The sequence below is a fragment of the Dreissena polymorpha genome, chromosome 3, assembly GCF_020536995.1.
Source record: "Dreissena polymorpha isolate Duluth1 chromosome 3, UMN_Dpol_1.0, whole genome shotgun sequence".
Lineage (NCBI taxonomy): Eukaryota > Metazoa > Mollusca > Bivalvia > Myida > Dreissenidae > Dreissena > Dreissena polymorpha.
The window spans coordinates 70,395,951-70,423,045 of NC_068357.1; the positions used below are offsets into that span (position 1 = coordinate 70,395,951).

At 36.2% G+C, this 27,095-nt stretch overlaps 1 protein-coding gene across 1 annotated transcript; it reads left to right on the plus strand.

The window, feature by feature from the left end:
* Nucleotides 1-604: 604 nt before the first annotated feature.
* On the plus strand, nucleotides 605-24,765 carry LOC127874672 (serine/threonine-protein phosphatase 5-like). The gene is made up of 14 exons (XM_052419163.1): nucleotides 605-777; nucleotides 2,893-3,062; nucleotides 4,554-4,625; nucleotides 7,470-7,614; nucleotides 9,182-9,303; nucleotides 10,421-10,486; nucleotides 17,866-17,964; nucleotides 18,960-19,065; nucleotides 19,761-19,821; nucleotides 20,593-20,674; nucleotides 21,142-21,229; nucleotides 21,874-22,093; nucleotides 23,910-23,991; nucleotides 24,417-24,765. Exons 1-14 carry the CDS (start codon nucleotides 639-641, stop codon nucleotides 24,471-24,473), a joined length of 1,509 nt encoding a protein of 502 aa, XP_052275123.1. The 5' UTR covers nucleotides 605-638; the 3' UTR covers nucleotides 24,474-24,765.
* The last annotated feature ends 2,330 nt before the right edge of the window (nucleotides 24,766-27,095 follow it).

The window sequence follows — 27,095 nt, forward strand, 5'->3', positions numbered from 1 at the left end:
CCAGTCAATGAAGCGCGCACTTTAGCTGACGAAGGTTAGATCGTCTGTACACATGCCTGGGGGCTAATCACACAAATCGACAGCTGTTTATGGCTTAATTAGGGACATATGGCAGTAAATACACAAGTGGATTGAAACTGTAAGGGGCTCATTTTTATTTAAAATCATGTCTAGCCAGCTAGCTGGGGGGGGGGGGGTGGGGGGGGGCTTTAGCCCCTTAGCCCCCACCTAAATACGCCTCTGATTAGAAATCGTTAACACACCGCCCAAATGAAACGCATTTTGGCATTGCACAACTGCTATATAAAAACGTAAAATTCGGTGTTTGATTTATCCAGGGACCTATATAAATAATTGTTATATTGGTTTTATAGGTCCTCAATTGACCACTGAATTAACGACAGTGCATGCAATAAATGTAGAAATTCCTTAATCGCATGTAAATACAATTTATCATTTATAAAAAAAAACTCACATGAGGAAAAAATAAATAGTGTTTGAATCGAAAAACACAACAGCACAAATGTGTTCTACTATAATTCATTTTCGAGCAAACCACGATCATGCAGGAGTTCACTTTATTCAAATTTCATTTTTTTTGTTAATTTCTTTTGAGGTTTTGTGTGTTTCGTGTGAAAATGGCGGACCAAGTCATGCCGAATGCCGAAAATGTAAACGATAACGCAAATTCCGTAGCAACCAACGCGAAATCGGTTTCGGAAGAAGATGCCAAAAAGGCAGAAGAGTTTAAAGATAAAGCAAATGAGTTTTTCAAAAGTGAGTTACTCAAAGAACTTTACAAAGTCATAATATTTGTACATCATGTGTTTTCGCGATGTGATTGTCATTGGTTCCATTCCATACCAAATTACATTTTAATTAACAAGACAAGTCATATCCCCGTGTTTATCACATACAATTCAATCAATTGTATTCCATTCGGCTAAAGCTCTGTTGTCACCCAGGCTGTCTTACACTTGCCCTTCATCATTTTGTATGGTCTTTTTGACTAAGTCAGGATCTACCACTGATTTATACATTTAGTCTGATAATCAACTAAATCTGGCTTGCTATTATCTCTAAATCCCCACAACCACCTCCTGTCATAATTGTCATACTTTTTATATTAATAAACAGCAGATGCTGCTTTATTTAGGAAGGACCTATTAGAGAGTAGAGACATAGTCTGGAAAGGTTGGACTTTGGTCATTGCCCAAAAAATTGCTTCTTCCGCTAACTGGACCAACCATTTTTTATTGCCAGGCAAACATTTTTTAGCCTTATATGTAATAGTTGCACTTTGACATGAGAACAAGGATACATATGATAACATCATATTTGTAAAATTTGCATAACCCATACTTCCACACACGATGCTTTAACATTTATATATCAATTACTGTGTTCATATGACTTTTCTTGCTATATGTACCACATTTTTGTATGCCTTTTTAACTTTTACCTCCAAAAGTGAAGAATTTGTAACTCTCTGCGTTAATATGTTTTTATCAAAACATCTGTGCTTTTCATGCTTTCCACACGGATGATGTAACATTGAACATGTCAGCATATTTTGTGTGAAAGTTTTATTTACATAATGGTGTCTGCCTTTTGATTAGCTGAAATAATTCGCGTTCAGAATAAATCTGAAGGCTGAAACTCCGGTCTGCAAAAACCATAACGAAAAATAAATACAATACTATTATATCAATATGCTTAAAATTGCAAAAAAAACATTACCAACTCATAAAGTTTTAGTTAATTAGTCCATTTTTACCTCAAATAGCGTCGATTTGAAGTTAAAAGGCATAATTTGTTTCAGTTAAACTTCTGCTTAAATCGCAATACAATCACTGACCTCTCGCCATGTTATGAAATATTTAAATATCAACCAATCAGAAGAAGGCATTACGGTGTAATAGGCTGCGTTATCGATTAAAATCTACCTGCCGTATACAGCGGGCACAGCGATTGGAATTGAAAATGTGAGTAGTGTGTTGATTTAAATTGGTCAGGCGTGCAAAATTGAAAGAGTCATTACATAATTCTTGCGGAACATTATTGAGAAATGAATTATCTACACAGGTATGTAAATATTATTGCAATCCGTTGATATTAACTGTCTGATATCGGGGCTTGAATGTTGCGCACCAAATTCCTTGCGCATCAATATAGACAAAGAAGGAAAACTCTCGCTATTAAAAAGATAGAGTGGACTATTGACGCCAAGAGTCTGCCAAAGCAAAAATCATCAAAAGACTCTTAGGCGGCAATTTATATTGACTACCTTTTGATGAAACCTTTCTTATGGACTTCATCTCATAAGAAACTCCAAGTACTTTTTCCACCATTCCTCAAAAAAGTTCTAAAAGATCAGGCTAAAACAGATCATGTATGTTGTTGTTAATATTAAACCTGTATTTATTATCACAAGCTCATAATTAAAGTGATAATTGTGGATTTGTTGAAATCCTCAATTTTGTAAAGAGAGGCTGTGAATGTTTTTTTTTCTCCAGGAATTACACAGGTAATAAGGCTTGTTTTTCGAAACAGCTAATTTGGATCAGCTTACATACAACTTGTATAATTTAAATGGTAAAAAGTATATTGTCGTCCCTGAATTGTTTTATGAAACAACTGATGAAATGAGCCGCACTTGGGTAATAGGGCTTAGTGCATATAAGTTAACAGTGTTTTTTTTAATAGGCTGTGCAGTCTCAATAGGCTAATCAGGGACAACACTTTCCACTTGTATGGATTTTTTTGTTGTTTAAAGGAAGTCTCGTCTAAACAAAAATCCAGTCAAGAAGGAGTGTCTTCCCTGGTAAGCCCTGTTTTCAAAGGGGGCAGCTGAAATGTATTTGGTATAATTTCATTTCTAATCTGTTTCAGATCAAGATTACAACCAGGCCATCACATTTTACACCCAAGCTATAGATCTCAATCCCACCATAGCGGCCTACTATGGTAACCGCAGTTTTGCATATCTCAGGACAGAGTGCTTCGGTTATGCACTAAATGATGCAACGGCAGCCTTAAAGTATGATCCCAAATACATCAAGGTAACACAGTCCTTATTTTCTTGTTGTTAAGTTGTATGTTAACATCATTAATTGCAGGGAATAATCTAGAATTTACTATCTATGGGTCCCTGAACTCGCAGATTTTAGACCAATGAGTCCCAGGCCAAAATTAATGAGTCCACCTTGAAAAAGAATGGGTCCCAAATTTTGAAAGATACCAAGTAGTGAAGAAAATATGTCTAAATCACACTAGCTCAATAACTATACTTGCATTAAACTTTTAATAATCTCAAAAACTTGTTGAAACCAAAAAAAAAACAAATTCAGAGTTATCACTATCTTGTTTGCCTTCACATAGGCTATAACATTATCTGTTACATGAATGTAACCTGTTTTAACATTTAAACTTGATTCAAATCGATGATAATATTATTGTTAACATCCGAATTGTGAGCTTGATAATATTATTGTTAACGTCCGAATTGCGAGCTGTTTACCTACCATTATTAAAGTTTAGATTTGTTTGTTTTGGATTACTAGTATTAAGCTTCAACACCTTATTTCGGAGGCATTTTTTCTGTATTATTTATGACTAAGTTACACAAAGTTAAAGCAGGTTTTCATCCGGGGACTCGAGAAAATATCATAACACATTCTATTTTAAAGGTCAATTCTAATTGGTTCGTATTATACATCAGCGGCTCGACTAGAGTCAATCAAAAGACTTGCTGGAGTCTTCAAGCCTCATTCGGTTAAACTTAGCGTTCATTGCTACACTTTTGACTCGTACACAAGATGGTTCGTACCTATCTTGATTCGCGTATGCGTTAACGGATACAGTTCAGCAATGCGTCCGAGTGGACGCACATATTTCAAAACGATGCGTCTATTTCGGTATTTGTGCGTCATAGACGCGGGATGCACATGTAGATTATTCCCTGTTAATTGGTTATATTTTCAGTCACAGTGAAAGTCACAAAACACTCACATTTTATGGACCATAAGGGCCAATTTTCTAGAAAATATTTTTGAACTTAGTGCAGCTGTACTGGTCTTGTCTAAGGACAGGAAACTTTCACTTGTAAGATATGCGAGTTAAAAGAGTTAATCTTATTGTATTACTATGCGATGAACATTCTTCAATGAGTTTTTCCTTTTGGTATGAAGTAACTTTTGATAAAATTAAATTTGTTACTAAATTAAACTGCAAATTGAAAATGGTTTTGACTAATGAATATGAAACATATTCTGGAAAAAATGGTTTAAGGCTTGTGCATAAAACCCAGATTAGTCTGTGTAGCACAACACTTTGGGCCTAGACTGGCTTTTCATGAAGAAGAATCTCCCTTAAAACAAAAAATTCCTGAGTGTTGTCCCAGATAAGCCTGTGCGGTCTTATCTGAATTTTTTTACGCACATGCAGTAAATAAATGTTAAATTGTGCTGTATAAAATATTTGTGCTTTGCAAAGGTACTATTTTAGATGGTTATGAGTTTTGTTGATATTTCTTGCTACACTGTTTATTTTAGGCTTACTACCGAAGAGCGTCGGCAAACATGGCCTTGGGCAAGTTTAAACTGGCTCTTAAGGATTTTGAAACTGTAAGTCTTGTGCTTATATGCTTAAAATCCTGGCTTGTTTTTTTAGGTTTTCCCATCTTAAATAAATTTATTGTCCCCTACCGGTTTCACTGAAGGGGACTAATGGTTTGCGCTCCATCTGTCAGTCCGTCTGTCCGTCAGTCACACTTTTCTGGATCCTGCGATAACTTTCAAAGTTCTTAATATTTTTTCATGAAACTTGAAACATGGATAGATGGCAATATGGACATCATGCACGGCATTTCATTTTGTTCCTACATCAAAAATTCTGGTTGCTATGGCAACAAATAGACTAGATATACTGCTGAAAATGGTGGTTTTCTGGATCCTGCGATAACTTTAAAAGTTCTTAATATTTTTATGCCCCCCTTCGAGGAAGAGGGGGTATATTGCTTTGCACATGTCGGTTGGTCGGTCTGTCGGTCCGTCCACCAGGTGGTTTCCGGATGATAACTCAAGAACGCTTGGGCCTAGGATCATGAAACTTCATAGGTACATTGATCATGATTCGCAGATGACCCCTATTGATTTTGAGGTCACTAGGTCAAAGGTCAAGGTCACAGTGACCCGAAATAGTAAAATGGTTTCCGGATGATAACTCAAGAACGCTTAGGCCTAGGATCATGAAACTTCATAGGTACATTGATCATGACTCGCAGATGACCCCTATTGATTTTCAGGTCACTAGGTCAAAGGTCAAGGTCACAGTGACCCGAAATAGTAAAATGGTTTCCGGATGATAACTCAAGAACGCTTAGGCCTAGGATCATGAAACTTTATAGGTAGATTGATCATGACTCGCAGATGACCCCTATTGATTTTCAGGTCACTAGGTCAAAGGTCAAGGTCACACTGACCCGAAATAGTAAAATGGTTTCGGATGATAACTCAAGAATGCTTATGCCTAGGATCATGAAACTTCATAGGTAGATTGATAATGGCTGGCAGATGACCCCTATTGATTTTCAGGTGAATAGGTCAAAGGTCAAGGTCACGGTGACCCGAAATAGTAAAATGGTTTCCGGATGAGAACTCAAGAACGCTTATGCCTAGGATCATGAAACTTCATAGGTACATTGATCATGACTGGCAAATGACCCCTATTGATTATCAGGTCACTAGGTCAAAGGTCGAGGTCACGGTGACCCGAAATAGTAAAATGGTTTCCGGATGATAACTGAAGAACGCTTATGCCTAGGATCATGAAACTTGATAGATAGATTGATCATGACTCGCAGTTGACCCCTATTGATTTTCAGGTCACTATATCAAAGGTCAAGGTCACGGTGACCTGAAATAATAAAATGGTTTCCGGATGATAACTCAAGAACGCTAATGGCTACGATCATGAAACTTCATAGGTACATTGATCATGACTCGCAGATGACCCCTATTGATTTTGAGATCACTAGATCAAATGTCAAGGTCATGATGACCCGAAATAGTAAAATGGTTTCCGGATTATAACTCAAGAAAGCTTAGGCCTAGGATCATGAAACTTCATAGGTACATTGATCATGACTCGCAGATGACCCCTATCAATTTTGAGGTCACTAGGTCAAAGGTCAAGTTCACGGTGACCCGAAATAGTAAAATGGTTTCCGGATGATAACTGAAGAACGCTTATTCCTAGGATCATGAAACTTGATAGGTAGATTGATCATGACTCGCAGATGACCCCTATTAATTTTCAGGTCACTAGGTCAAAGGTCAAGGTGACCCGAATTAGTAAAATGGTTTCCGGATGATAACTCAAGAACGCTTATGGCTAGGATCATGAAACTTCATAGGTACATTGATCATGACTGGCAGATGACCCCTATTGATTTTCAGGTCACTAGGTCAAAGGTCAAGGTCACAGTGACAAAAAACATATTCACACAATGGCTGTCACTACAACGGATGGCCCATATGGGGGGCATGCATGTTTTACAAACAGCCCTTGTTTCATGAAACTTGCAACATGGATAGATGGCAATATGGACATTATGCACGTCATTTCATTTTGTTCCTACGTCAAAAATTGTGGTTGCTATGGCAACCAAAAAAAATATTCTGAAAATGGTGGAATTTCTGACAATGGTGGAGCCGGTAGGGAACAATATTGCTTGACAATAGCCTTGTTTCTTTATTCTTTATGTACAAGTTAATTCTAATTAATTATAAAATAGTACTGTGATGTTCTTATCTTTAAGTTTTATATTCATTTAAGTTTAGGACCTTCATGTTGATCCTTAATAAAAAAACGTTAACAGTTTACCCTTTATATGATTAATGAAACCCCAATTTTTATGGTAAAATAAATAGAAACACACTAAAAAAATAAATAAGACCTAACTAAGTATGAAGATATATCAATTTTATATGATATCAATCTCATGTTTATAAGATGTGCATATGATAATACAAAGATGCACATGCTGTGTACAATATATTTGTCAACAGTGTAAATAAGCTGCGCTCTGTTAAAAAAGAGTTTAAAGCATGTGCGTAAAGTGTCGTCCTAGATTAGCCTATGCAGTCCGATTAGGTTAATCAGGGACAATAATTTCCGCAAAAACTTGATTTTTGCTAAGAAGAGACTTTCTTGAAACGAAAAATATCATAAAAGCAAAAAAGTGTTGTCCCTGACTAGCCTGTGCGGACTGCAAAGGCTAATCTGGTATGACACTTTATGCACATTCATTAAACCCCCATTTCACAGAGCACGGCTCAAATAGAATGTTCAGAAATGTATTTTAATTTAGAGTTTGGCATATCAGAAGCAACTTGATTCTGAAAACAAAATGTCTAATTCTTTTTTTATATGATTTATTGTATGTTTAATCATTTGGTCTTCACCAGGTAGTGAAAGTGTGCCCAGGTGACAAAGACGCACAAAAAAAGTATTCAGAATGTGGAAAGATTGTAAAAATGAATGCCTTTGCTCGAGCGATAGCGGTCGATGACAACAAATCTATAGCTGACTCCCTAGAAATTGCTAGCATGAGTAAGTGATGTGACTGAAGCCATTGATTTTGACAAAAGGTTCCATTTGATGATCTTCTACTAAGTTTTAACAAATCATGCTCTTGGGGTCAAAACTGGGTCCCAGGGGTAACATGATTGATGTTGGATTACATAGTAAATAACATTGAAAATCTTCTCTGAAACCAAAGGGGTGCCCCTGGTAGGATGGCATATGTCCGTCTCTACAATAACCTTTTACTGGAGTTTTTTAACACAATTCTTTCAGATATTGAGCTGATTTTTGTTATGTTAGTCTACCCACATGACTTACAGATAAAGTGTGAGTTCGTTCCGGTCCATTGATTTTTGGCATAGTTATGGGCCTTGGATTTCAAGATTTTTCATCTTCTGGAGGTTTTTTACAAATGCTTAAAGATGTGTATCTGATTTTTGGCATTTGTGTCTACCCACATGACGTACAGAGGAACTGTGAGTTTTGATACAATACATTGATTTTTGAGGCAGTTATGGGCCGTGGACTTAGCAATTTTCTTAAAAAATATACTTCCAGACATTTTTCCAGATACTGTCCAAGGCCAGTAAATTTGTCAAATATCAATTGACAATAACTTCATCATGATGTTTTCAATTGGGATATGGCTGCTGTGTGGCTTCAAAGCGCAGTGGAGGGCAATTTGTTTCACAAATGCAGCTCTTATTAAATGCTGTCTCGGATCATATCAAATCTGTATTAAACAAAGAAAAAAACTTAGGTAAAAACCAAAGTTATGACAACATGTCACAAAATCTGCGCATAACAGGTAGGTTTTCAAAATCTGTGCACAACAGTTTAGTTTTCAAAATCTGCACATACCAGTTTAGTTTCTAAAAGTCACAGGTGAGCAACCTAGGGTCTTGAGGCCATCATGTTCACACATTTTCATTCATAATTTACAGTTTTAAGCAAACTGACTATTGACTTTCCATCTCCTATGTTTTGTATTGCCTGTACAGGTTTTCTAGACTGATATCAAGCTGTTAATATTCAAAGGTTTATAATATTATGTAACAATTCAAATTGCAAAATTGTGTATTTAAACCTTGATAAAATTTGAAAATAAAACAGATTTGTTTAAATTCCTTAATACAAAGCAAATGTGAACAATTTAATGGAACAGGTTCACATTTACCAATGAATGAGAAAATACCACTAAGTAATCCAGAATCTAATCAGCAACTGCGCTTGTTTATCCCAAAAGAGCACTTCATTCTTCCTGTGATGAGTTGTCAGTATGGGCCATTCTCTGTAAAAAGAGGGTTAAAGGCATGTAAATAAAGTGTCGCCCAGATTAGCCTGTGCAGTCTGCACAGGCTAATTAGGGAAGACACTTTCTGCCTAAACTGGATTTGTTGCTAAGAGGATACACGAAAAGTGTCGTTCCTGATTAGCCTATGCGGACTGCACAGTCTAATCTGGGACGACACTTTATGCACATGCATTAAAACCCCTTGTCACAGAGTGCGGCTTATATGTTTTATCAGATTGGGATGATTGTAAAACATTATAAGTACCAATAATACAAGAAATCATTTTGTAAACATTACAGCTATAGAAGACGATTACTCGGGCCCATGCTTAGACAATGGGAAAGTGACACAGAAGTTTGTGCAGGAACTTATGGATACTTTCAGGGACCAGAAAGGTCTACACAAGAAGTTTGCTTACCAGGTATGATATAATTAGAGTTCAGAAGTTAATCTATCACTGCAGTTTTCTCCGGAAGACCCGGCAGCAGGCGATTTCACTGGTTACATTCTATCTAGATGCCAGCTACTTTCCACACCATATCAATTAAAATGGTGCAAATACACCAGTTTTAGTTTTATTTGCAGGCTACTTTGAAAATGTACCTGTCTTCTGAATTTTTTTCTGGAGAACACTGTTGATTATCAGGTACAAACATATCAAATTGAAGAAGTTTACCTATCAGGTACAGTGAACTTACTTTTTTTAGTAATTTGCTTATCAGGTACATAAAATATACTGTTATGAGTCAGGATTAGAAACTAACAATTTGACCACAATTGCTTATTCTTGTTCTGTCTATAGGATTTGAAAAGAAGAAGCATGCATTTCTGTAAGAGACTATGGACCCACCACAAATTGTAGGGCCACTGAGCTTTTGGGTCGCTGCTTATTGTGTCTCCTTACCAAAAATGTTCAACATTGAATAAAATATGTTCACCCTAATTAACAAAAAATGGCTGTGGCTTTCTAAGTGTAAAACAGTAATAATTGAGCCCCATTCTGCTTTATGCATGTGTGTGAAGTATCCTCCCAGATTACCCAGTGCAGTCTGCATAGGCTTATTAGTGATGACACTTTTTACCTTGACTTGATTTTAGTTCAGAAGATGCACAATTCCATAAAAGACAAAGTATCCTCCCTGATAAGCCTGTGTACACTTCACATACTTTTCTCTTGAATTTTACTTGTGACCAGCTTTGCTATTAATGAATCACAAGAAACACTATCTTAATTTCAACTCAAATTCAATAAGTGTATGTTGGGGCAGAGGGAGGAAAATATAGCTGGAATGCAGTCTTTATTTAGGAAGAAATGCCAGCCTTAATTTGCTGACATGCCATTTTTCAAACCTGCTCATGATTTCATTACTGTATATTATGATTGCATATATTAGATGTAAAGGTTTTTTTAAACCATCCCTTTATCTGCTATGGAGAATAAATTTGAATGTATCAAGTTAAAAATTGTACCCACCTACAATAACACATAATTATCTTAACTGCCATGAATTAACAATCATGACATCTCCATGTTTCAGATTCTACTAGACGTAAAGAAGCTATTCCAAGAGCAACCTTCCTTAGTAGACATAACAGTGCCTGATGTAAGTGAGATGTAAGATAAAAATGCCTTCAACTATGTTAATATGATTTACTCATTGCACTGCTATTTGCAGGTTGAATTACACTAATTCCATTTCTCAAAGGGTCCCATTATCAAACCGCCAACTTTAAAAGCAGCTTTTGTGATCGCCTTTTGTCCGTCGTGCGTTGTGCGGCTTCAACATTTGCCTTCTAAACTCTCTAGAGGCCACATTAATTGTCCAATCTTCATGAAATTTGGTCAGAAGATTGGTCTCAATGATATCTTGGATGAATTCGAAAATGGTTACGTTTGCTTGAAAAACAAGGCTGCCAAGGGGCAGGGCATTTTTCCTCATATGGCTATAGTAAAATCTTGTTAACACTCGAGAGGCCACATTTATTGTCTGATCTTCATGAAACTTGGTCAGAAGATTTATCCCAATAATATCTTGGACGAGTTCAAAAATGATGCTGGTTGGTTGAAATACATGGCCGCCAGGGGGCTGGGCATTTTTCCTTATACATGTATAGCTATAGTAAAACCTTGTTAACACTCTAGAGGCCACATTTATTTTCGGATCATCATGAAACTTGCTCAGAAGATTTGTCCCACTTATATCTTGGATGAGTTCGTAAATGGTAACCTTTGCTTGAAAAACATGGCTGCCAAGGGGCGGGGCATTTGTCCTTATATGGCTATATATGGCTATAGTAAAATCTTGTTAACACTCTAGAGGCCACATTTATTGTCCAATCTTCATGAAACTTGGTCAGAAGATTCATCCCAATAATATCTTGGACGAGTTTGAAAATGATGCCGGTTGATTGAAAAACATGGCCGCCAGGAGGCGGGGCATTTTTCCTTATATGGCTATAGTAAAACCTTGTTAACACTCAAGAGGCCACATGTATTGTCCAATCTTGATGTAAAATGGTCAGAAGATTTGTCTTAATGATATCTTGGATGATTTCGAAAATTGTTTTTGTTGCTTAAAAAATAAGGCCACCAGGGGGCGGGGCATTTTTCCTTATATGGCTATATATGGCTTTAGTAAAACCTTGTTAACACTCTAGAGGCCACATTTATTGTCCAATCTTCATGAAATTTGGTCAATAGATTGGTCTCAATGATATTTTCGATAAGTTCGAAAATAATTATGTTTGCTTGAAAAACATGGCTTCCAAGGGGCGGGGCATTTTTCCTTATATGGCTACAGTCTGATCTTCATGAAACTTGGTCAGAAGATTCATCCCGATAATATCTTGGAAGAGTTCAAAAATGATGCTGGTTGGTTGAAAAACATGGCTGCCAGGGGCGGGGCATTTTTCCTTATAAGGCTATAGTAAAACCTTGTTTACACTCTAGAGGCCACATTTATATTCCGATCTTCATGAAACTTATTATCTCAGGTGAGCGACTTTGGACCTTTCAGGCCCTCTTGTTTGATGGTCGTGATCAGTGAAAAAACATGGCCGCCAGGGAGTGGGGCAGTTTTCTTTATATGTATATAGTGAAAGCATGTGAACAGTCTAGAAGACACATTTTTGCCCAATCTTCATGAAATTTGGACATATCTTGGAAGAGTTAAAAAATGGTTCAGGTCTGTTTAAAAAACATGACTGCCAAGGGGCCATTTGTTGTTCATTCTTCATGAAACTTGGTTAGAACATTTGTTCCGTTGATATTTTGGGCTGCAAAGAACAGGTCATTTCTTTTTATCTCGGGTGAGCAACTTTGGGCCTTTCAGGCCCTCTTGTCTTGTTTACGCGATAAAGTCCACAGTTTTTATCCGATTCTTTTCAAACTTGATCAGTGTCTTTATATTAATGAGGACTCGAAAATGGGTTACATCAGAGTAAAAGGTCCAGAATTATCTCCCCTTGAATTTGAGAAAATTGTGAAATAAGGCTTGTTTACGCAATTAAGTCCACAGTTTTTTCATCCAATTATTTCCCAACTTGCACAGTGTCTTTATCTGAATGATGAGTCAAACCCTATTGAAAATGAGCAATATCGGAGTTATAAGTCCAGAATTATCTCCCCTTGAATTTGAGAAAAAAATGAAAATTCAGTTTAGCTCTACTGGCCGAAGGCCTGAAGAGCTTATGTCATGGCATGGTTTCTGTCGTCCGTCCATCCGTGCGTGCATGCATTAGACTTTTTCTTGTTTACGCGATAAAGTCCACAGTTTTCATCTGATTCTTTTCAAACTTGTTCAGTGTCTTTATATTAATGAGGACTCGAACCCTATTGAAAATGGTTTACATCAGAGTAAAAAGTCCAGAATTATCTCCCCTTGAATTTGAGAAAATTGTGAAATAAGGCTTGTTTACGCAATAAAGTCCACAGTTTTCATCCAATTATTTCCCAACTTTCACAGTGACCCTATTGAAAATGAGCAACATCGGTGTTATAAGTCCAGAATTATCTCCCCTTGAATTTGAGAAAAAAAAAGAAAATTCAGTTGTTTTATTTTGTGACCGGTCTTTGTCCGTCGTCCGTCCGTTAACATTTGTTCATAAACACTCTAGAGTGCACAATTCTTTTCCGATTTTCATGAAATAGGTCTGAAGCTTTGTCCTAATGATTTCTTGGTCGAGTTTGAAACTGGGTCATGCTGGGTCAAAAACTAGGTCACTAGGTAAAAAAAAGAAATACCTTGTAAACACTGTAAAAGTCACATTTCATGCCCAATCTTTATAAAACTTTGTCAAAATGTTTGTATTAATTATATGTTGGTTGATTTCAAAAGTGGTTTTGGTCCGTTGAAAAACATGGCCGCCAGTGGGCGGGGCATTTTTTTTAATTTGGCTAAAGAAATACCATGTAAACACTCTAGAGGCGACATTTTTTGTCCGATCTTCATGAAACTTGGTCAGAACATTTGTCCAAATACTATCTCGATCGAGTTCGAAACTGGGTCATGCCGGGTCAAAAACTAGGTCACTAGGTCAAAATAAGGAACACCTTGTAAACACTGTAGAAGTCACATTTTGTGCCCAATCTTTGTTATTTATCAAAATGTTTATCTTAATGATATGTTGGTTGAGCTCAAAAGTGGTTCTGGTCCGTTGAAAAACATGGCTGCCAGTGGGTGGGGCAGTTTTCCTTCTTTGGCTATAGAGAAACCTTGTAAACACACTAGAAGTCACAATTTTTGCCCAATCCTCATGAAAGTTGGTCAAAAGATTGGTTGTTTATTGATATCTCGGATGAGTTCGAAAATGGTCCAGAACAGTGAAAAATATGGCCGCCAGTGGGCGGGGCATTTTTCTCTATATGTATATAGTGAAAACATGTGAACACTCTAGAAGTCACATTTTTGGCCCAATTTTCATGAACTTTGGTCAGAACATTTGCGTCCTTGATGGTTCCGGTCAGTTAAATAACATGGCTGCCGGGGGGGGGGGGGGGGGCAGTTTTCTTATATTTATATATTAAAAAAAGCTTGTGAACACTCTAGAAGTCACATTTTTTGCCCAATCATCATGAAACTTAGTGAAAAGATTGGTTTTATATATATCTCAGATGAGTTCGCAAATGGTCCCGATCGGTCAAAAAACATGGCCGTCAGGGGGGGGGGGGGGGGGGGCAGTGTTCCTTATGTGACTAGAGAGAAACCTTGTGATCGAACACTATAGAAGTCACATATTTTGCCTAATCATCGTGAAACTTAGTCAATACAGCTGTTTTATTGATTTCTCGGACAAGTTGGAAAATGGCTCAGATCGGTGAAACGCACTTTTTAGCTCACCTGATTGCTCAGGTGAAGTTTTAGGATTGGTCTTTGTCCGCTGTCCGTCCACATTTGGTTTGTAAACACTCTAGCGTTCACACTTCTCAAGCATTCTTATGAAAGTTGCTGAAAGATCTCAGTCAAGTTTGATAATGAGCAAAATCACATAATTAATGCCATAATTATTGCCCTTAGATTGTCCAAATTTTCATTATATTATAAAAAATCCTTGTAAACACTCTAGAGGTCACAATTTTGTTTCAGATTTTATGAATCTTGGTCAAAATAGTTATTTTTGTAAGCAAATTTTGATGTTTGGTAAGGGGGGTCAACTCAAAATATAGGTCACCAGGTCAAATCTTACAAAAATAAAAACACTCCATACGCCAGAGTTTTGGTTCAATAATGATGAAACTTGACCATGATGTTTGTCTGGACAATATCTAGGTCAAGTTTGACGTTTGGTAAAGATTGAATGAACAGACTCCTCTCAGGTGAGCGAACTAGGGCCATCTTGGCCCTCTTGTGTGATAAAGTCCATAATTTTCATCCAATTCTTGGCAAACTTGCACAGTGTATTTGTATCAATAAGGACTCAAACCCTTTTTATACGCCCGTCTATGACGGGACGTATTATGGTATACCCCGCGTCTGTCCGTCCGTCCGTCTGTCTGTCCGTCCGTCCGTCTGTCCGTCCGTCCGTCTGTTAATGTCGTACGCTACGTCAAATATCCTTTGACAGATTTTCTTCAAATTTTAACACAATCTTAATATTGATAAACCCTGATCCCCTTTCGTTTTTGACGGAATTCTGAATTGTCGTTCCAGAGTTATGGGACTTTGTTCGTCAAAATTTCGTGATTTCATTGAATGTCCTACTGTAGCTCAAATATCCTTCGATGGATTTTTTTTTTTTTTTTTTTAGTATCCCTGAAAAATTGAACAAGGTGAGCTTTTTTCTATTCCGATTGTACACTACCACTTACCCATCTACATTTCTCTTTTATTATTGGTCAAAATATCTATAACAGGTTTACTTCAACTCCATATCCTCTAAAGAAATGCATACATATACTCAAAAAAAGATATGGTATGAATGTCAAGGAGACGGCGCTCCATGCTCATGTACTTATAAAATAAACCATGTATTCAAATACAAATAAACTGAAGTAAAAAAATGATTCAAAGGGTTATTTATTACCTTACTACTTCATTGGCGAACGACGGGCGTATCATGCGCTCATGGCGCAGCTCCTCATTTAAAAAGAGCAATATCGAAGCAATAAGTCCAGAATGATTTCCCCTTGAATATGAGAAAATTTTGAAATCCCGCTTGTTTACGCAATTAATTCCACAGTTTTCATGCAATTATTTCCAAATTTGCACAGTATCTTTATATCAATGAGGACTGCAACCCTATTGAAAATGAGCAGTGTCGGAGAAATAAGTACACAATAATCTCCCCTTGAATTTGAGAAAATTTTCCTTGTTTGCACGATTAAGTACACAGTTTCCATCTTATTCTTTCCAAACTTGCACAGTGTTTATAGCAGTAGAGCGATTCAGGCCCTCATGGGCCTCTTGTCTTGTATTTCCTATATATCAAATTTTGCAAGACAGGTATCCTTTTAAAGATAAATCTGTCCTTTTAATAAATGCAGTCAAATATACATATATGTTCTGGCAACTTTTTAAGAATGTAAAATTCAGCTAAAGGCCAGCACCCTTGGAAAAAAGAGTTTCGGAAGTGAACTTTCAACAATAGCCCTGTACTTCAATTAATCCACCTAAAACGTTCACCTTTCAGCATAATCCCAATTAAATGCACCAAAATGTTGCAGATACGCTTAGGATACAGGAAATAATTACAAAAAGCATGGGTGCAATCGCTTAAACGCTTTAAAACCTGATGAGAAAAGGAACTCTTTGGAAATAAGCACTACTTTCTATTAGTGTAATTTAACCTTAAAGGAAACAAACTTTTCAGATCATTAAAGAAAAGCATCAGCAGCATTTTTAATCTATTTGTACAACAAATACAAAATTTCAAGATTTGCCCTAAACAGGCATTTGAGTATGACATATGATAAGCTGTCTGGGTTGCGTTTTCTGTAGTTTGATTCCATAAGCAAAGCAACCTAAAATTTGCTTGTAAATCATATAAAACAAAGAAATTAACAGCTCATTAACTCTTATTTGCATGTGATGGACATAACTGATGTGTTAAAGGTGTTTAAAGTTTCTTATAACACGATCAGTGAGCGTTGAGGCGCAAAAGTCGGTTTTTGGTATTAAAGAACAACAATTGTTTTCCTGAAAAATCATGTTTTCCTTTAAAATGCGTAGAAAACACATGCATTTTAATTATATTAATCACATGTTGTCCCCCTTGCTGTAATCCAATCAATAAAATAACACGTCTAAATAGTTATTTCCTATAAATATTGTACCTGAAGAAACAGTATGTGCATTTTTTCTATGTTGAATTACACTTATTCGATTTCCTAAAGGGGCCAATTTTAAAACCGCCAACTTTTAAATAATTTTTATTGTATTTCCTATATATCAAATTTTGCTAGACCGGTTTAAATCTATCCTCTTTCAAGAAATGCAGTCATATATCAGGGCTCCAGCTAGGCTTTCATCGAAGGGCGCCCCGCCCTGCCCTCCCGAACCTCCGCCCTGACCTTCCTAGGGCCCCCCCTGCCCTTAAAAATTTTTTTTTTTTTTTTTTTTTTTTTTTTTTTTTTTTTTTTACATATTATGATGATTAATAAATCTCTTATTAAAATACATTGTAATTAATTTATTCCTTATTGTAGTCATTAAATTTGAATTGTTTAATGACGCTGGGAATAATTTATTCTTACAATTATTTATAACATATAAATTAACATGCATGAGAGAGCATTCTTGAAACGCCTGCGCGCTAGAAAGTGCCCTTTTGACAAAATACTGCGCGTCCAAAGTGCCCTTTTGACAAAAAATCCCCCTGCCCTTTTAAAATCCTAGCTGCAGCACTGATATATATGGTCTTGTACTACTAAGCAAGTACAAATCTCCCAAAGGCAAACAGCCTTGGAAATCAGAGTTTCAGAGGTTAAATTTTGAAAGCCCATACTTCAATAAACACACCCCAAACATTCATCTTTCAGCATGAAATGAAATGCACCAAAAGGTTGCAGACACACATAGGATGCAGGAAATTATCACAAAAAGCATAGGTGCAATCGCTTAAATGCTTTTAAACCCAAAGAGAAAAGGAACTCTTTAGAAATAGGCACAATTTTCAAATGGACCATGGAGGGATAAAAAATTGTTTTAGTGTAATGTAACCTGCATTGATATTTCTTTGGTTTAACCTTTAAAAATATGTATACAGATACTTTATCTGAAAATCAAAATATTTTGCACTATTGCCCACAATTAATTCACTCTTTGCAGCCTATTTTGATTATTGATCAAGTGTTTATTCTTTAAGCAAACAATTGGCTTTTAGCAAATCCTTTATTTTACACTTTGACATGTGAATACAAAAAACAAGTCTGTATATACAAACAAATTAAATCTAATAAATATTCATACAAACAAAAATAACATGAAAATCAAATCAAAGGCTAATTTGCAGCTTGTATCATATGTATATATCTTGTATTTTGCAGGGTGCAAAGTTCACAGTGTGTGGGGATATTCACGGCCAATACTACGATCTGCTCAACATATTTAAGATAAATGGACAGCCATCAGAATCAAATCCTTATGTATCCTTTATTTTTAAACACGATCTTCTTAAACTGACTATCGTTTAAAACTTTAGACTGGTTGAATCCCAGGGGTTGCAATCATTGCTTTGGTTAAGCAGGGTTTTTTAGCCATTTTTTAGCAGTTATTCCAATATTCCGAATTGCAAAAAGTCTCTTTTCCTCAAATCCCATCCAAAAACTCCCAATTAATTGTTTCACTTATTGATGGTTAGTCAAAGATGATATATCTAGTTATAAAGACTTTTTAATATCTATTTAAATGATTTGTTTATTCTTGGAATTTACTGGTTTATGTTTTATCACCTATGGTACAAAATTTAGAGTAAGTGGACGCTATTATTGCTTATTTCACAGAAATTAGTCTTGTTCCCAAAATGATTAAAAAAAGCCTTGGTTAGGTAAACATGCAACATCTCCTATGACTGTTTCTACATTTGAGGTATTCATTTGAATATTCACACTTGTGTTCACGGTCATTGTTTGAGGTCTATGACAAAGTTCAATAACTTTAGCGCGCAATTTAGCACAAGTATGCCACTTTTTGTGCTTTCAAGTTAACCCTTTACCACTAATATACGTATTTTGACGCATTTGTAGTCCCTTAGAAAGTTACATTTAATTAAAACCTTTCTTACTACATTCAAGCTTAAAAGGCTAAATTTCCAACCCTTAGATACTGATGAGCAGCAAACAGCATAAAACCTGAACAGACTGGGAGTTACTTGCAGGCTGTTCTGGTTTTATGCTGTTTGCACATAGCCATTTTCACTTAGCTTCTGAGTTGGAAAGGGTTAATGTTTATGTGCAAATACTTCATATATTTATATATACCACAGATGTTGAAATAATACTTAATGTTCATGGTATTTATTTAAGTCTTGATGTACATTCATGGACAAAGATCTATATATATAGCTTTTTAGTAGGATTATGCCCTCAACCTACAACTTACAACATACCCACACCAAGTGTTTCCTTAACTGTGTTCTCAGTTATTTAATGGTGATTTTGTGGACCGAGGCTCGTTCTCTGTGGAATGTATATTCACATTGTTTTCATTCAAGCTTCTCTACCCCAACCACTTCTTCATGTCGAGAGGTAGGTGTTGCAAGATGGATGCAGGGAAAGTTCTTAACTGTGTTGAAATAATTAGATGCCAAAACAGTAGAAAGTTGTTTCTAAAATAATAGATTTTGTTCCATGTTTCTGGACAAATTGTTACTAAATTGACATTTACTTTGCTGGGTGCAAGCAATAATAGCTGCATTCATTTCTGCCAAACTAGAACATTTATACAGTGCTTTAATTGGTATTGAGATTTTTATTGGTAGAAATTTTTCTATATATCTGAAAGGAAATCTCAAAAATACAAAGCTTTTCTGTTGATTGCAGTTCCCACATAATTCTTTTTCAAGCTGTCAAAATGGCAGATTTTACACTTTAAAAGATTAACATGCATTGTGTTATTTGCAGTTTATAAATGTTGAGTGTTTTATCTTAATGGTTAGGTGTAAGGCACAATCGGACATGTATTAGAAGTTTTCACCCTGCCATTTTAAAGTACTGATAGGCATAATAGACTGAATAGACGGGCAGTTGGCAATTTATTAATTTGTTGTGTGATTTAATGTGTTATACATTAATTTCTTTATTGGGTAATGTATTTACATGGATGATACAGCATGCTGCATCAGGATTACAAATGTATCTTCCATTGAAGGTAAAATTAATAAAAGTGAGGAATGTAAAGTAAGCAAGTAGTTGTTGTATCGATAATGAAATTATTATTTCAGGAAACCATGAAAGCTATACCATGAACCAGATGTATGGTTTTGAAGGAGAAGTCAAACACAAGTATCCTTATATAAATGAACAATATGCTTACTTTTAAATCCTACGTTGTATGATATGCACTAGTGACTTGCACATTTAAGATATAGAAGTGGCTGGCTACATTATTTTAAATATTATATTAAGACAAAACTTTAGTACTATATACAAGTTTAAGAGCAAATGGCGTGGTCACCTTACAAGACTGCAGGAGTTTCTGCCAGATACTGTGGTCTCTCCCCCACTCCACAGCACAATACCAAACCAAACTTAATTGATTTTCATTAAAAAAAAAGAAAGATGGAAATTGCAGCTTTATCCAAATTTTGTCCCAATTTTGGTTTGTTTATTAACTTAATTCGGTAGGAGTGCGAGGATACACTCCAGGGCTTCACTTAATGCCACCTTAGGTTGGGAAGGACATCAGTAACTTTGAAATTCACTCACTCAAGAGCAAAAGGGTAATATATTAGTTGGACTGAATGACAGCTACACAAGCTTTAAAGTCAAACTCAGTATAGCACAGCAGTTTGTGAACTCCTTTCTTGCCTATTCAGCTGTGGTTTTCTTCCCATCTCTGCATTTGTTACGAGTTTACCAGTGTGTCTTAAGACATTCATTTTATCGTTATCTCTTCATATTATCCAGAAATATTTTCAGGCCCAGTTTTTGCAAAATGTTTGCTTGATTTCCTTCTTATGTCTAATGACAATACATGAGCATATTCTGTTGGAATTCTTGCTAATGTCTTCTGATTCCGCCAAGAAATTGTTGTGGACTTGACCCCTCGTCCAGATTCACAGCCAAGATGGCCGACCTGTTCACAGAAGTGTTCAACTGGCTACCTCTATGCCACTGTATCAACGGCAAAGTATTGGTGCGTACTGCAACATTAGGTGGTCTATGTAAAAAGTTATATAAATATTTTAAATAAGCAAAAATATATATGGCTAATAACTATTCCATAATGACATTTTGTATTTTAGCAGTTTTGTAAAAGTTAATGTAAAACCAGTTGTAAATGTATGAATTCTTACAGCAATTAAACCATATGTATTTTGAAGCATTTGTTGTCCTTCTTAAAGTTTAATTTAAATTAAGTCCTTTCTTACTAGACTCAATTTTTAAAGGCTTCATTTCCAACCCTAGATACTGATGAGCAGCAAACAGCATAAAACCTGAACAGACTGCGAGTTACACAGAGGCTGTCCTGGTTTTATGCTGTTTGCACATAGCCATTTGCACTTTGCTAACATGCAGGCTGTCCTGGTTTTATGCTGTTTGCGCATAGCCATTTTCACTTTGCTTCTAAGTGGGAAAGGGTTAATCCGCTGTGTTTAACAGGTGATGCATGGAGGTTTGTTCAAGGACGACTCAGTGACGTTGGATGATATTAGAAAGTGTGATAGGAACAAACAACCGCCCGAGGAGGGTAGGTCTCACACAGATTTGCTTTAGTCAGTATGGGCCCCATTTACTTTTTAATTTGCAGTTTCTGACACAGAAACATTACTTTTTGTCTGATTACTTTTTTTTAACAATTTTTTTTTTACTGATAACAGTATAATGCTCAAGTAAACAGTAGAGTCAAAGTGTATGTGTTAAGTTAGTATGGACCAACCTTTTATTTGAATTTAGCTTACAAGCAGACCTAGATACATATTTAACCCTTAACCACTTAGATACGTTTTTAAACATTTACCACTTAGATACATATTTAACCCTTTACCACTTAGATATGTATTTTGACGCATGTGTAGTCCCTTAGAAAATTAAATATAATTAAAGACCTTTCTTACTAGATTCAAGTTTTAAAGGCTTCATTTCCAACCCTTAGATACTGATGAGCAGCAAACAGCAAAAAACCTGAATAGACTGCGAGTTACTCGTAGGCTTTTCTGGTTTTATGCTGTTCGCACATAGCCATGTTCCCTTTGCTTTTGAGTTGGAAAGGGTTAAAATGTGCAGACAAGTAAAAGCCAGTAACAAAATGGTTGGACTTTTGGATGGCCCTATTGCGCTCAAATTTTGTGTGTAAGAGCAAAACACTTTAAAAGATTCATACTCTTTTTCAAGGCATCATGTGCGAGCTGCTGTGGTCGGACCCTCAGCCTCAGTGTGGTATCTCGGAGAGCAAGCGAGGCACCGGGTCACAGTTTGGTCCGGACGTGACCAAGCGGTTTCTGCAGCGTAACAAACTCGACTATGTCATACGGAGCCATGAGGTGAAGAACAAAGGTTACGAGATCGCACATGACGGCAAATGCATAACTGTCTTCTCTGCGCCAAACTACTGGTGAATATTTGTAATTGTTTTGTTTATGTGTAACAATGTGCTTTTTAATTTAATGCTGAATCAATACATATTGCATGTATGACCTAATTTTTGAAATAGGTAAGTTATTAGGTTTTGGCAGAGGTTTTTACACTCTAAACTGGTAAAATCACTGAGACCAAATAAGAAAGGCCCAGGTTGACTTACTGCCAATTTTTACTTAAACACTAAAAACTGGGAGAGAAAACTAACAAACAAATAATTTATGAAGAATATGTTCTAATTGGGACTGTTGTGAAATTTTATACTGCTTTGTAAACTATCAGTAAGTAAAAATGTTGTTAATCAAAATATTTGCTTATCATTTTCCAAAGTATGAATTATGTTCTTGAAAGTCTGAATGTATGGTATGTGATGTCTGGTATGTGATGGTTTTCTCTCAATACAATTCGGGTGAACATCTGTCATCAGTACTGGCATTATACTGGTTAACCCTTTACCACTTAAAAATGTATTTTGAAGCATTTGTAGTCCCTTAGAAAGTTAAATTTAATTTAAGACCTTTCTAACTAGATTCAAGTTAAAAAGGGGCCTTTTCACAGATTTGGCCATGTATTGAAGTTTGTCATTAAATTCTTTATATTGATAAATGTAAACATTGGATCTAAAAAGCTTAGTAAAAAATCAAGAATATAATTTTTAAAAAGTCCTGGAGTAAAAGGTCTACCATTTAGACCACTCGGCCATCCGTGCTCATACAATGAAGCATGTATTTTATACTTTATATAAGCAATCCTCGAAGTTTCACAAAATATAACGACAACAGAACTCTCCAAATTATTAAATCGTTTTGCTTTGGCAACGCTTTATAATTTTCAAGTTTTTAAATCGTCAAAAGATGCATATAATGGCTATTTTAGAGCATGGTTAATGTTCAGTATTACTGTTTCCTCACAAATATCATAACTTAAACGAAAATTTGAGAATCTGCAACAATTTTTTTTAATTTTATCAATTTATCAAAACGTGAAAAGGCCCCTTTAAAAGCTTCATTTCCAACCCTTAGATACTGATTCGCAGGCTTTTCTGGTTTTATGCAGTTTGCACATAGCCATTTTCACTTTGCTGGCTGGGAAAGGGTAAACTGTTCAGAAAAAAAAAATTAAATGCATTTTTAAAGGCGTCAGTTCCAATTAAAGTTATAGACGTTTGGTTCAATAAACTACTTTATTTTTTAAGGATTTTTTTCCCCAGCGAGGCTCATGTAAGTTTGAAACTGCTTGGTGCAAATTGAAACAAGCGATGTGTTTGTGAAACACTATGTCCCCATATATTAAACCTTTGACCTTGAAGGATGACCTTGACCTTTCACCACTCAAAATGTGCAGCTCCATGAAGTACACATGCATGCCAAATATCAAGTTGCTAGCTTCAATATTGCAAAAGTGTACATTAAAATTAGCAATTTTGACCCATATATTTTACCTTTGACCTTGAAGGATGACCTTGACCATTCACCACTCAAAATGTGCAGCTCCATGAGATACACATGCATGACAAATGTTAAGTTGCTATCTTCAATATTGCAAAAGTTATGGCAAATGTTAAAGTTTGCACAAACAAACACACCAACAGACAGGGCAAAAACAATATGTCCCCCACTATAGTGGTGGGGGACTTAAAAATACTTTTATGTAAGCTTGATTCAAGCCTTTGCTGGGAATAGTACACATATTTGATCTACTCCAGGGGCAAAAGTTAAATTTGCATTAAGGGAGTGAGACTTAAACATGGTTTTCTCACTGTGTGATGCGTGTGTGTCCTTGTATATTCCCAGTGATACTATGGGGAACCAAGGAGCCTTTATAACACTGAAGGGAGGCGATCTCACACCAAAATACACATCATTTGATGCTGTGGTCAGTATTAGCTTTTGTCAATTACCATTTCAAGTAATTGGTTGGATAATTAGAGAGATATATATGGCAAATTGGGCATACTTGTAATTGTAACTTAATCTTGTATACTTGCAAATATACAAAGGTCTGTTAAGTTCACATTTGTATGACATTTATTGATCACATATAGAAAAATGTCAAGAAATATGCAAACAAGTTATTTTACAATGTCATCATTTTATATAGGGATAATGTGAACATTAATCCTTCAAAGTTGAACATCCATATTTGACTGTAAACATTTTGATTTGTATTCTGCTAATAGTTGTTTCAATAGAAATAAAATAAAACCAATGCTATTTCCAAATAGTTTTAAATTTAATTTTCAATCTGTACATAGGCTCACTTTAAAGCTACAATTCTCAAGCTGTCCTTTGTATTTTCAGCCACACCCACAGGTGAAAGCCATGCAGTATGCCAGCTCTCTGTTTGGATTGTTCTAGCACCAGCGGCTAATGTGTGAAACTAAGTTCTTATACCATAAGTGAATTATGCTATTCTTATTTCAATCATCACTACAAATATTGAAATGGGATGAATTTCAATAATGAAAAAATTCATTTACCTGAAAATATAAGTGTTTGCCCAGATAAAAATACATGTGGTGTGAGTATACGTTAACTGTTTACATTGTATACTCCCATTTTACATTAATCTAGACTCATTTTATGCAACCAGATGTGTCAGTGTTTGTTAATGATTTGATATTGATGAATAAATATGATTTTAATACAATTTGGTCTTTGTGCATATTTATGCCCCACTTCGAAGAAGAGGGTGTATATTGTTTTGCTCATGTCGGTCCGACGGTCTGTCCGTCCATTGGATGGTTTCCGTATGATAACTCAAGAACGCTTAGGCCTAGGATCATGAAACTTCATAGGTACATTGATCATGACTGGCAGATGACTCATATTGATTTTGAGGTCAAAGGTCAAGGTCACAGTGACTCGTTCTTGGATTCAGTTTATGACCACATTTGCAGATTATATTATGTACTGGTGTCGTGAGGTCTGTCCACCATATGGTTTCCAGATGATAACTCAAGAACGCTTACGCCTAGGATCATGAAACTTCATAGGTACATTGATCATGACTGGCAGATGACCCCTATTGATTTTGAAGTCATTAGGTCAAGGTCACAGTGACTCGTTCTTGGATGCAGTTTAAGACCACATTTGCAGATTATATTATGTACTGGTGTCGTGGGGTCTATCTACCAGGGCTAGCCCTGTCCCAAAATTTCTTTGAGCCAACCAGTTTTTATGCCCCCCTTTGAAGAAGAGGGGGTATATTGTTTTGCTTATGTCGGTTCGTCGGTCTGTCAGTCCGTCTGTCCATCCACAAGATGGTTTCCGTATGATAACTCAAGAACGCTTAGGCCTAGGATCATGAAACTTCATAGGTACATGGATCATGACTGTCAGATGACCCCTATTGATTTTCAGGTCACTAGGTCAAAGGTCAAGGTCACAGTGACTCGAAATAGTAAAATGGTTTCCAGATGATAACTCAAGAATGCTTAGGCCTAGGATCAGGAAACTTCATAGGTACATTGATCATGACTGGCAGATGATCCCTATTGATTTCAGGTCACTAGGTCAAGGTACTGGTCACAGTGACTCGAAATAGTAAAATGGTTTCCGGATGATAACTCGAGAATGCTTACGCATAGGATCATGAAACTTCATAGGAACATTGATCATGACTGGCAGATGACCCCTATTCATTTTCAGGTCACTAGGTCAAAGGTTAAGGTGACTCGAAACAGTAAAATGGTTTCCGGATGATAACTCAAGAATGCTTACGCCTAGTATCATGAAACTTCATAGGAACATTGATCATGACTGGCAGATGACCCCTATTGATTTTCAGGTCACTAGGTCAAGGTCACAGTGACTTGAAAAGGTAAAATGGTTTTCGGATGATAACTCAAGAATGCTTACACTTAGGATCATGAAACTTCATAGGTTCATTGATCATGACGGCAGATGACCCCTAGTAATTTTCAGGTCACTAGGTCAAAGGTCAAGGTCACAGAGACTCGAAACAGTAAAATGGTTTCCTAATGATAAATCAAGAATAATTAGGCCTAGGATCATGAAACTTTATAGGTACATTGATCATGACTGGCAGATGACCCCTATTGATTTTCAGGTCACTAGGTCAAAGGTCAAGGTCACAGTGACAAAAAACATATTCACACAATGGCTGCCACTACAACTGACAGCCCATATTGGGGGCATGCATGTTTTACAAACAGCGCTTGTTTATTTTGTAGTTAACCCTTTACCACTTCGATACGTATTTTGACCCTTGGAGTCCCTTAGAAAGTTACATTTAATTAAAGAAGACTTCATTTCCAACCCTTAGATACTGATGAGCAGCAAACAGCATAAAACATCAACAGACTGCGAGTTACTTGCACACTTCTGGTTTTATTCTGTTAGCAACAGCCATTTTCACTTTGCTTCTGAGTGGGAAAGGGTTAAACATCACGTGTGATTTTGATTCTAAATACAACTTTGCAATGCAGAATCTGTTGTTTTTTACCCAGGTACAGAAAGCTTGATATAGCAGATAATTGTAGTGTGTATGCTCCTGTCAGTGCTTCTTCATTTATCCATAATATTAACTCACCTGAGCACAAAAGTGTTCATGGTTAGCTATTATGATGACCAAATGTTTTTTTTTATACCCCCATTACCATTGGTAATGGGGGCTATATAGGAGTCACTTTGTCGGTCGGTCTGTCAGTCTGTCCCGAAATTTCATCTGATCTTCCCCAAACTTGGTCACAAGTTGTAACTAGATGATGTATAGGTCAAGTTTGAATATGGGTCATGCCGTGTCAAAAACTAGGCCACGGGGTCACTTGATGTGTTTTATACTGAAAGTTTGTCCGGACCATAACTATGTCATTTAGCGTTAGATTTTAAAATAACACTTGGAGTTCAAAGGTCAAATGCATGTCCAGGCCATAACTTTATCATTTATTGTGAGATTTAAAAATTATTTGGCAACTTTGTTCACCATCATTGGACGGTGTGTCGCGCGAAAGAATT